The sequence below is a fragment of the Gallus gallus genome, chromosome 10 (assembly GCF_016699485.2).
Source record: "Gallus gallus isolate bGalGal1 chromosome 10, bGalGal1.mat.broiler.GRCg7b, whole genome shotgun sequence".
NCBI lineage: Eukaryota > Metazoa > Chordata > Aves > Galliformes > Phasianidae > Gallus > Gallus gallus.
This window is the reverse complement of record NC_052541.1, coordinates 17,536,732-17,548,761: the sequence shown is the minus strand read 5'-3', so window position 1 is coordinate 17,548,761 and position 12,030 is coordinate 17,536,732. Positions and strand designations below refer to the sequence as shown.

The 12,030-nt window shown below is 45.0% G+C and overlaps 1 protein-coding gene across 7 annotated transcripts in view; it reads right to left on the bottom strand.

The window, feature by feature from the left end:
* LRRK1 (leucine rich repeat kinase 1) overlaps positions 1–12,030 on the bottom strand; it is a 68,184-nt gene that overhangs the window by 11,700 nt on the left and 44,454 nt on the right. For all 7 annotated transcript variants that reach the window (XM_040706366.2, XM_040706368.2, XM_040706367.2 and 4 more), the window contains 9 exons: positions 11,719–11,995; positions 8,589–8,760; positions 6,689–6,852; positions 5,615–5,754; positions 4,221–4,467; positions 2,680–2,846; positions 1,698–1,895; positions 777–1,054; positions 435–629 (listed from right to left, as the gene is read on the bottom strand). In XM_040706366.2, coding sequence (XP_040562300.1) covers positions 435–629; positions 777–1,054; positions 1,698–1,895; positions 2,680–2,846; positions 4,221–4,467; positions 5,615–5,754; positions 6,689–6,852; positions 8,589–8,760; positions 11,719–11,995 — 1,838 coding nt within the window. The remainder of the gene's footprint in view (positions 1–434; positions 630–776; positions 1,055–1,697; positions 1,896–2,679; positions 2,847–4,220; positions 4,468–5,614; positions 5,755–6,688; positions 6,853–8,588; positions 8,761–11,718; positions 11,996–12,030) is intronic.

Sequence of the window (12,030 nt, the reverse complement as noted above, 5' to 3'; positions counted from 1 at the left end):
GACCTGACCCAACCTCTGCTTGTTTGTGAGTCAAGCCAACCTTTATTTGAAAAACAAGAGCTCCAAACCATCAACTTAATTAATGAGAAATGTAATACACCAATATCCTTTTCTTATCCCCTCATATTGCCTTTTATAATTGGAGGGGTTTTTGAAGTCTTTGTAGTTACATTCACAGCATGATGCTGTAGCTGCTTCTAGAAATTATGGGTAATGTCTTGCCCAAGGAAAATCAATAGTTTAACTGCCATTGACATCAAGGGACCTGCATGTCACCCCAGACGTCTTAGGCCACCAATCTGCCATTGTTTCATTCATAAAACTCTAATTTAAGGTGGTAGAAACTCTGGGCCAAATCAGCAGGAGGGGGAAACAGGCAACTGAGCTGCAGAGCTGTACCAAGAGGGATGCTGGTGATGAGGAGCGTCTGCTACCTTTTCTGGCTTAGTGTCCCAGCACTCCATCATGAGTGCCTGCATCCTATACAGCTGCACCTCTTCCGGCTGACCAAGAACAGGACGGATCCCTTTCGACAGCTTCTTTGCAATCTGCAGTTGGTGCTGCCCTAGCACAGGCCGCTGACCGGACAGCAACTCGTACAGCACCATTCCATAGGAGAACATGTCAACCTAGAGCCAGCAACAGAGAGCAAACCTCCCATGGTAAAGGCAGCATGGAAGAATACAATGGGAAAGATAGCACTGCACAACAGCACAGCAGTTAGGAGGAAATTCAGCACGAAGCCACCACCACCCATGGATAAAATCCACAGTTACCTTCTCATCGTAGACTATGCGAGGCCTGATCTCAGGGGCTTGATAGCCTGGTGTGCCTTCCACCCCGAGTGCTCCTTCATGGAACGACTGCCGGGAGATCCCATAGTCAGACAGCTTGATGTTGACGTGCTCCTTGACATCCAGGGACCACACCAAGATATTGTCTGACTTCAGGTCACAAAAGATGATGTTCTTCTTGTGCAGGTAGGCAAGGCCGGTGACAATCTGATATGCTATTTTGTGCGTCAGCATGTGGCCCAGTGGCACGAAGGAAGACCCTGCCACAAAGGAACAGTCTGCCTTCAGGTCTTGTAATCTTAACTGCTTTTCCCCCTTTCCTTCTTTCAAACTCCAAAGCAATAACTAAGAATGCTTTAAAACATCACCCAACGTCAACATTCAAAGTGTTGCCATTCATGTTGCTATACAAATCTGGCAGTTCTATTACGAGTTTTAAAACCCTTCCAACCTCCAGATCCCTGAATCTTCTGGTGAGAATGAATGCTTAACTGAAATTTGACACAAAGCCAAGATGTCAAGAGGGTGAGATGGCCTCAGCCTAACTCAGAATGAGTGTCATTCATTGATAGCAACAGGAATACAGTTACAGGAAAACTCAGACTGCCAGACACACATCTGCAGGAGGAAGAACACAGCACTACGCACAGGGAGAACTGAAGAGAGGTGCACTTCTTATTACTTAGCAGAGAAACTGAAATTCCAGTCTCCAAAGTAGTTTTCAAAACCCCAAGCATCAATTTTTACACTTAGTCCCCAAAGGCACAGCTGAAGAGCAACGCCATCCCTCCCAATTTCCCTCCTTCCCTTCAGTAGGTCAAGCAGCGGTTTTGGCATTATCAATCATCTGTCACTATTGTGACTCAGCAGTGAGATATCCCAGGAGGGAGACTGTGCTTTTACCTTTGGAGTTTTCAGATAAGACAGTGGTGAGGCTGCCCAGAGGGGCCAGCTCCAGCGCAAAGCAGAGTGGATGGATGCTGATGCCAATGAGGGAGACAATGCAGGGGTGCTGCAGCGAGTGGAGCATGCTGGCCTCCTGGCGGAACTCAGAGAAGTTCTTCATGGCATCCATGGCTCTCAGGTGTTTCAGCATGGTATCTGGCAAGGCATACAAACTCCTTCTCAGTCCCCAGCTAAAAAAGGATGTTATGGACTGTTTGGAGGGCACTAATCACTGAGAAAATGAACCTTTTTGAACTAACGTCTTCTGGGAATGGACGCCACATTTCAGACCCTTCAGAGGAAGGGGTCTTTCCTACCCTTGCCCAACTGCCCTCTCAGAAGTGGGGCTCTATTGTCCTTCTGCCATGGAACACTCCAGGCTGCTCAGACAAGTTTGCTATGTGTCAGTGGGACAGCAGCTGTCTGCTTCTTCAGCTCAGAGCTTCCCTGAGAAAAAAGAAGAAATTGAGGCACTTTCCCCATTTCTTCTGTCCTTGGACTGAACCTCTGATGGAAATTTGGGCTCAACATCCAGTATATGCAGCATGAGATGCCACCCCTGCCTGCCCAAGCAGAGCAGGAAAAAAAAACAATTTCCTTTCTTTAGGTGCCAGCATAGATGGAATAAGACTTATTAAAAGCTAGAGACCTGCAAGTCCTTAGTGCAAACCCACGCAAATACACACCTCTCATTGCCAAGGACCTTCTTTTCTCTGACATCCTACAGTGAAAACGGTCTTAATTTCTGTACCTTACAGATGCTGTTATGAAAGACTCCTTCAAACACACCTTCCTCCATGAAAACACATCAATTTTGCTGTATATTTCAAAGCTGCATACAAACAGGTGCTGCCAACACTTCAGAGAGCAAAGGCTTTTTGGTCTTAGCTTGTGATCTCAGGCTGCAAGAGTGAACCTCAGTGCTGATTCTGTACTGTACCTGCAGCTGAAGTGGGAGAACCACTGCATTTTTTGATCTGAAATCTCTTCACAGCCACTGGTTTTCCTTGGTATCGTGCCCGATATATAACGGTCCCACTTCCACCTTGGCCAAGAACGTTGTTTTCATTTTCACTACATTCTAGTTTGCTGTTTTCCAAAAACAATCTGCCAAAAAGAGATCAGGGCTTTTTAATTAAAAGACGAGCTTTAAAGGCACTGTAAATTCATGCTTTTAATGCGATTGTCATTTTCACACATCCCTCTTAGGTTCTTGTCATATCTGCTGAGCAGACTGGATCCCCTTTGTCATCTCAAGGTACTCTGTGCTGGCTCACACATGGCTCAACAGATTCTTTGCAGAAAGAAAAGTAATGAGCAAATAAGTGAGAAAGGCTTTTTACTGGACTAGCTGATCCTATGAGAACCCAACAGATCTGGAAAGCACATGAGCTCCTTTTCCAAGCAGATGGCACAGCTACAGACATTTCTAACATTTATCTGCATTAATGATTTTTTTTTGTTGTTGTTTCATTTACCTCCTGTTCCTCTTCTCTCTGTTGAGGCAGGACAGGATGTTTATGAACAGCCCCACACTCCAAAACTGATTATTCCAATCAGCTTACTGTTCCCAGGCTGTAATTCATCGTTTCCCCACTCTTCCAGAGCCTACTTTCACAGCTGTTCGTACTTCAAACATCTCTACTCACCTCACACCAGCCAAATAAGTCTCCAGGAGAGACCACAGTGGTTGGCCACTGGTGATGCTGGCCCACAATACCCATCAAAATGACTGTAGAAAGGGAACGGGAGGCAAGAGGAACATAGAAAGCTCCAAGAGCAGCTGACAGGACACCATTTGGTCAAGACATCTCACAGCTCTGCTTCCAGCCCAAAGAGGTCTGAGAAGTATGAACTGAAAGAGACTCTGGTCTCGTGTCCTGCCTGCTGGGGTACACAATCTATATGGAATGCAGGTAAGCAGCTAAAAGATTTAGAAATGCTGCTATAGGTGGGAAAATGTTTCAGGTGCTCAGGATTGCCACACTACTACTCCACACGCAGTAGCTCTGAACCATGCAGAAGCCTCAGCCCAATGTGAGTTCTGTCGTAGCATCTACATAAACTCACTCTCCTAAAGGTGATCTAAGCATCAGTCCTGTAACACAGCAGCACCGCCTCTTGGTCCAGCCATATTAAATTTCCTTCCCGGTTCATACCAGGCATCTCAGGGAGACTTCAACTACAGCAGAGTACTGACAGTGCAGGACAACACTGACATTAAAAAGAGAGTTTCACATTGCACCACAGTGATCCTAGAGGACTCAAAGTGGAAAAATAAAGTCAGAGAATGGATTGACTGGAAGAGACCTTAAAGACTAGCCAGTTCCAATGGCCATGCCATTGGAAAGGAGAGACACCTTCCACTCATAATCCTCACAGTCAGCGTGCTCCTCTAGCAGAGATGGTTTAGGAAAAACACAAACAACTGAATTACACGTTCACACTGACATTAAACCAGAGGCCATTGAATAACATTACCTGGCAGGAAAATCTGTCATGAAGAGCTCTGGGACCAGCTCTTGGAGAGAAACAGGGATGTCGGGGTGGTTAGGGCACGTGATGTAGTCCAGTTCGATGGCAGTCAGGACGCAGTCCTCCATGTTGAAGTACTGCGCATCCTCTGCCTTCTCACCACACTCATCCTCCAGCCTGGAAGCAGCACAGATGTGGCAGGGCACATACTGCTCCATCAGCAACGTACCGTCGCTCTCAGTGGCTGTGAGTGCTTCAAACCAAGCAAACAAACAGAAAACATAACTCAAACTGAGAAGGAGCAGCAGCTCCGAGCGCATTCAAGTGTCTGCAGTTGCTACCTGGATCCACTGGCAGTAAAAGGTCAGACTCATGACTGCAGCAGTTTGTGAAAGCAGGCTTACGAAAGCAGCTGATGCAGGGCAGAAGGAAGCACTATCTGCAGCACTGAAGGCAGGAACGCACTGCTCTCTCTCATGAGAAACATTTTCAGACCCTCTAAAGGAAAAGCTACCATGACAGAACCTCTCCCATCAACTGTAGAGGGATTTGGCGTTGTCAGCCCCCATTAAAGGCCTACAATCCAGTGGGTGAATCCAGGCCACAGCCTTTGATGTCAAAACTCTTCTCAAGCTTCAGTGATTAACATTATCATTATTTTAATCTAAAGGCAAATAAAGTTTTCTTTTAAGTTTGTAGCACGCAGAACATGATTATGTGAGACAACTGTTTCCTTGGGAGAACCTCCAATTAAGAGATTTTGGCACTGTGTTCCAGACCGTTGAGTGACCGATATGAGATGACAAAGAATACTTGAGATTTTGTTTTGGTTTTAAACAAAGTGTATTGGGGTTGCAAATGGCCCGCTGGGTAACAGCATGATCTGTGCTGATCACAGGAAAAATAACTGCTGGAGTCAAGGAAGTTACCTTGGCACAGAATCCTCGGTATCATATTCACTCATGCCTCTCACATCACAATTTTATTAATTACAGGCTATTCAAAATGGGGGATAAAAAGCTGATCCCAGCTGATGCCAGAAGGAGTTCTGGCACTGAGGGACAGCACCAAGTAGTTTGGGTGGAATCCTGCCTCTACTGCGAGCAAGGGAAGAGAATCTCACTCCTATACAAACAGGTCTTGCTTCATCTGTAATGTTTCACTCGTGCTTGCTAAGATTGATGGGATGAAAGACACAAGGTGTAGACCAGTGGTTGCTGGCAAAGAATCTCAATCTGTCTGCAAGTTATCAGCTTCTCTCAGACATTATTGGCTTAAGACTCTCAGAGCCTGAGGGGTCTTCATTTAACACACAGTATTGTGCACCTGGAGAGCTTTGCTAAAGAACTTTCTGTTATACAGACATAATACCACACAGAAAATTACAGCAGTTCTCTTACCAGGAAACCACTGGTCTATCAAAGAGTTGACATGATCTGTGATGAACGCCATGGCTGAAAAGTCTCTCGCTTCTGACTGGCAAATTATTTTAATTCCCCCACTTTTTTTCTTTTTCCAGTTGACATCAGAAGACTCAACACTGTTTAAGAAAGACAAAAGACAGTGGAATGAAGCTTTTGTGAAGAATCGGTGCCAACAAACTTTCCTTCTCCTAGGAAAGATGAGTTACAAAATAACACGCAGTTCATAGGCAATCAAAATAAAACCTTGGCTTTGAATATGAATTTCAATTCAATCCATTCTGCAAATGACTTTGACAAGAAATTGCTCACAGTAGGTAAATGCATCTTTACTACAACGAGCTTAGTTCTGTAATTCCCTGAAGCAAAGTACATGGGAAGATACACTATGACCACAACCTTGGTCCAGAATTTAGGGTTCTAGCCTACGATTTGCAACGCCTGGTTCCAAGTCTCTTTTCAGCTGCAGACTGCCTAAATGAATTCAGGAAAGCCACTATATTCTTCCAGTTTCCAACTACGCAGCAGCACCAATGGTTCTTCCCTGTCTTTCCAGGGACTGGAAGAGTGAATGCATCTGCAGATAATGCAGAGATGAAAGCCAGTTTAAACCCACTGCCCATAGCTCCTGTCACACGCAGTCTGATAGCAGTGAAGCACCTCCACTCATCTGGACTGCTGCCACACAGTGGTGGGGTTTTAGGATTCCCTGGAAAACTCACTGACTTAAGGAAACCTTTGCAGGTGTAAATGTGTGATTTTACCTGGCGAAGCGCTCTGCTCTGAATACCGCTTTCTGTTTTCAGATCTCTTTAAATTTGTGGTTGCAATAACACGTAAGGCTGATACATTCAGAACTGCCATGCAATCACTTACTCATCGTTGTTGTCACCAGCTGTTACCAGATGAGTTATGTCTATTAGAAGAGCCTCCTCTTCCACCGATGAGTGAGCACTGACAATGAGTCAGGCCCATCCATCTCCATTCAGATGACGTGCTTCACACACTCTATTAGTCCCCTGTAACGCATGCTGCATTACAAACACAAATTACCTAAGATAGCCTCCATCAAAGGTAACGAACAGACCTTCCTGCCAGTAAACAGTGTGAGTCCTTTTGACTCGGAACGTGCTGCAGCGGTTTCTTTGGGTGCCTGTGAAGCTGTAGATGGTCACCTTTTTGTTTCTTGTCTTGGTGTTCTTCTTGTTTTCAAACAGCTGAAACAAACAAAAGCATGATAATCATTAAAGCACTGAAATTTCTCCTAATAGCATTGTTTTAATCAAGTATTACGGTGACAACTCTTCTTCAGGCCTTATGAGGCCATAGATGCTACCATAACATTTCCATATTGGGCGACTCGTACTCATAAAAAAAAATGCTCTGGGATGAAAATAGGCACATTCAAAGCTGGTTTTGCAGCAATAAAAACATTTCCATGCCACTCAAAAAGGAACAGTTTCATGGCAGCAAACAGCTCCACTAAAAAAATGTAGAGCTGTAGGAGCAGGTCAACAGGAGGCCACAGAAATGATGAGAGGGTTGGAGCACCTCTCCTGTGAAGAAAGGCTGAGGGAGCTGGGCTTATTCAGCCTGGAGAAGAGAAGGCTCCCAGGAGACCTCACTACAGCCTTTCGGTACTTAAGGGGAGCTTAATTCTACAATCATGTATTATAGAATGGCCTAGGTTGAAAAGGACCACAATGATCATTGAGTTTCAACCCCCCTGCTATGTGCAGGGTTGCCAACCACCAGACTAGGCTGCCCAGAGCCACATCCAGCCTGGGATGATGTCAAATCATGACATCTGTGACATGAACTCTTCAATTCCAGAAGTCTTAGAAACCCAAAGAGCTACATGCTTAGCTCTAATTCACCACTAATTTAGCAGATGATCAAGTCTGCCCTCACTATAGAGTTAACTTTTCCACCTGTTTCAGTGGGAGGAAGATGGCTTTTCTCCAAGACATTTCAAACCAGCACTTCAAGCAAAAGGTATTTTTGCTTTCAAACCCAAGCATTAAACTGCAGAACTTCACTGTATTCACTGCCCTGGTACTTATTGCTCTGCAGACGTCTCTCCATTTACCTCACTAAGGACTGAATAAGGTCACTAGCAAAGGTGTTCTAAGGTTATGCAGCATCCATGGGGATGTAAGCAAGGAATTGCCAAGGCAGCCCTTTAAAACAGGTAAAATTGTGAAATGGCTTCAGAAACCTGTAACTCAGAGTACCTTCCAAAAAACAAGCAACATGTTTTCCACGTTCTGTACATTGGTGACAGAACACAGCATAAGTGTGTAGCTGTTAAGAAGATACCACAGCAATACTAAAAATATTCTGCCGGTATTTATTATAGCTTCCAGCAGATCTGTGCTTTCAGATACAAGCTGCTGTAAAAAAATCATCTATATAACAGCAAAATTCACTTAGCTTTCAGAACCTTACAAAGACTACTTTAATAATATGCATACCACTTCTACTAATGGGATGCCTGCTTGCACTCATTATCTCATTAAGGCAATAGTCTTGTAATTTTTTTTCCCTCATTTAAAGCCCATATAGATCCAAGCTGACTTGATGGAGATATTCCAGATCTCCAGTGGGAAACAAGAGCAGGGTCTGGCAAAGTGGAGTGGTCATGGACAAGAGCTGCAGGCAGAATTCCAACACTTGTCACTGGAAGGTGCTGGGGGTACTGAGCTCTTTCAGGGAATGGTGCAACAAGGAGATGGTGGAAAAGGCAGGTTTCCATCCCTCATGCCAATTTGTCATTCTAAATGACACTGACTGTAAGAACAGCTTCAGATTTTGATTGCAGAGTCTTACCTCCCCCTATTTACACAAGCAACAATATTGAAGGCCATGATTGAATCAAGCTAGATGGGAAGAAACGCTCCAAGTACTGACTTCAGCAGTCTTTTTTTGCTTGCAGACAGATACAGTCACCTACCTGGAGGTCCATCTCTGCCAGGCTAATTAACATTCGTGCAATGAATCTTTGCCAGAAGCCAACTGGGACAAAACTCATCTTGAAGACCCTTTGGATGGTGTTTGTGGTCTGGTGGCAGAACCCATGGATATCTAACGCTGGCTTGGTAGGAAGCAGATGAGGGAGGAGGTAGCTGAAACAAACCAAATTCAGCAGCTCAAACTTCAGCTACAGCTTGTAACAGTGGGTACATTGTTACTGGATAATAAGGCGATTCAGTCTCCAAAGAGATTTTTAATGGCACAGCCTACTGCATATAAAAAAGCTTTTAGGCTAAAGGCGCTGCAGCAATACATGGAGAAGTTCATTTACACTATGGAAGCAAGCAGAGGCAAAACAGACATGACATAATTCAGCCAGGGCTATTGGACGGGGCTAAAATTGATGTAATCAGCAGGACATTTGTGTAATCACAAATTAAATGCATGAAAATACAAGAGTCATTAGAACAGCTGTGATGTTGAGCCTCATTCAGACTCGGTATCTTTATTACCGTGCTCTGGTAGTAAACAGAAGAATACAGCTGTGCTGCTACGTGCAACAGAAGATAAATGCAAAACCATACAGCAGCTCAGCTTCTTTAAGTCCAGAAGGTGGGGAGAGGAGGTGAGGTGGGAGATGGCAATGAGACATTTACAGGCTGCGGGGATGAGGCTGCTCTGGCCCTCATCCCAGCCCCAAGCATTAAGCATCTCATGCGTCAGTACGACAGCGTTCCCTGCTGCACTGTGCTGCTGGACTCCCTGCCACGGCCCTGACAAACTTCCACAGCAAGGACTCACTGTGCCAGACTGATGCCAGCAGAGATGTTACCTGCCTTCCTCCATCTCGTCCTGCAGGCACAGGCTAGGTCCAGCAGCGGATCCTTTCCCAGGTGTGGGAGGAAACCCAGAGCTACCGGACTACCAGAAGAGAGCAGTGCTGGAGCAGAGGCCCACAGAAAGTTTTCAGATTATTTTCAGATCTCTCAGTAAGCACTGAGTATCCATTTGTTCTGATCCTTACGATCTGGGAAGCTAACACTTTGGAAGCATAAAACTGTTTTGAAAACTATGAGCTTATGGCTTTCGATACCTGCCAATAAATCTCTTAACAGTGATACTCTTCTGTACCAAACAACATTCCAAGATGCTTATGCGATCCAAAATCAGCCCAAATCACATTTGGTTGTAAGCAGAAACACTGCTGTTTCATCAGCATTGAGCCTGAGAAAATTTGTGAGCATCTGGGGCTCATCACTGACGGGCACCATGACAGCAAGGAGGCAAACAGCCAAGGGCCTTGACCAGCATACAGTGACAGAGACAAGACACACCACTAGAACTAATGTTGGGTCCAACTCCAACGCTTTAAGCCTATCACATTTTCTCTCCAGCAGCTGCAGTACTCTGTAAATACTGAAAAGTCACTTTGGAAAAGGTATACCCATCACTGGACAACAGCTTTCTCCATATGTCACAGTCCATAACATCTGATGGTGTTTTATATGATCAAATTATCCCTTCCGGAAAATTATCTTTGGAATGTATAACTGATAAAAATTTCTCATCACTTACGAATTACAATAAGGGTGGTCATATCTTCAACCCTATTTTTACAAGCAGATCAAAGCTAAGTTGTATGCACCTTAGGTGGAGAAATGGAGTGCATTAGCCTTGTTCTATACAAGTGGAGGACACACTTTATGACAGCCAATAAATCTTCTTCAGTGCATCAGAGAAAGGGTCTCTGAGCATTAGAAGTAAGAAGGCCAGTGAGGCCCTTCTGGACCACAAGTATACAGTGGATTATAATACAGATGGAGATTTGATGCTCCTGAACAACAGCCAATGCAAATTTTGGAAATATGTGAAACATGCCCCATCCACCCTTTCAGAACAGAAACCAGCAGCTGCTTTCTCTGCTCACTGCACAGAAATCCTATCTGGCAATCTAGACAATAATTGCAGAAGCACAGTAACAAATAATTGCTCTGTGTCTGGCTAGCACATTAAATTAATCCAACCTGCTGGAGCTGCAGTCTGTCAGTAGGAAGAACATTCTGTTAATGTGGCCTGAATCATTCTAAAAAAGATTGGGCAGGCCATGAAAAAGCAGTTTCCTTGTTCTTGAGGCTCAAACAACGTGATTGCCTTGGAGAAAAATGGCAGAGAGCGACGAGAAGTCCAAAAGGCATTTTGGCCTAAGCAGAAACATCACTGCTTTATCTGTGTTAAGCCTGAGAAAATTTGTTGGCATCCGGGACTGGATAAGTGACAGGCATAATGACAGCACAGAGAATGCTGCACTTGTGCTGGCATTCAGAGCTCCCAGGAGGCTGAGGGCAACACAGCCATGCTGTCCTGGAAGGGCAAGGTAGTGAAATGCAAATGCTGCAGCAGAAGTGCGCTATGACGATGGTTTCACCATTAACCCAACAACAGGCGGTCGCCAAGCAGATGGGATGGAGAAAAATAGCAGGGAACTCTGCCCAGAGGGAAAGGGCTGAGGGGTGGGAGGTGGGGGGGAGGAAGATTCATTGGCATTTAAAGAGAATGAGGTTTCCTGTGCTATTTCTAGGAAAACTATTGATCAGCAGCTTTGGACGATGCTAAAAAATAAGCAAGTCACACAGCTACTGAAGCAATGCTTTCCTGCTTTCACCAGAAATAAAATCCTCGTGCTTTCAGGGCTGATGTAATTACTGACTACCGAAAGTCTTCTGCCATACTCTGGAGTGAGGAGCTTCCATTAGAAACAGATGACTCCAGCCAATCTACATTTCAGGCTTGGCAGCCAGGAACCTCACATTCCCTCTCATCTGCAGCTGTGCCAGCCAAGCACTCAGAGCTCCCACCTGTTCACCACCACGTCCCTGACCACACCACTGCCCCTCCGTGCTGGTGGCAGGTTGGTCACCTGAGCACCCCTTACCCTGTCAGTCTCAATGCACTGCATGGGCAAAGACTTGCCTCAGAAAGTTTTCAAACTCATTTGGACTACAGGATGCTCATGCCAGACTACTGCTTACAGTGACAAAGCCTATTAATGTCCACTGATTAAACGGCCAGTCTCTTCCAGCCTAGCTAAGCATCTCTAATTATCAACCTACCTGTTATTGGCTACTGGCAGGGCAATTTCAAACTTGGCCAAGAACTGGAAGTACTGCTCTTCAGTTTGTTCAGTGAAGCCTGTCCCAACTAGCAGCATCCTGAGATCCTCTGCTCTGATGACTCCATTTTTAGCTACAGACTTGGAGCTCTTGATGTTGAAAATCCTCTGCAGACATTCGGAGAGCCAGACAGGGTCAAGGAAGTAGAGGTTTCTCAGGCCATGACTTGTGTCTGGGAAATGCAGTAGTGTACCTGTTTCTATGAGGAAATTAATTGCTGCAAGAAAAAAAAACAAGAAACCAACAGAATTG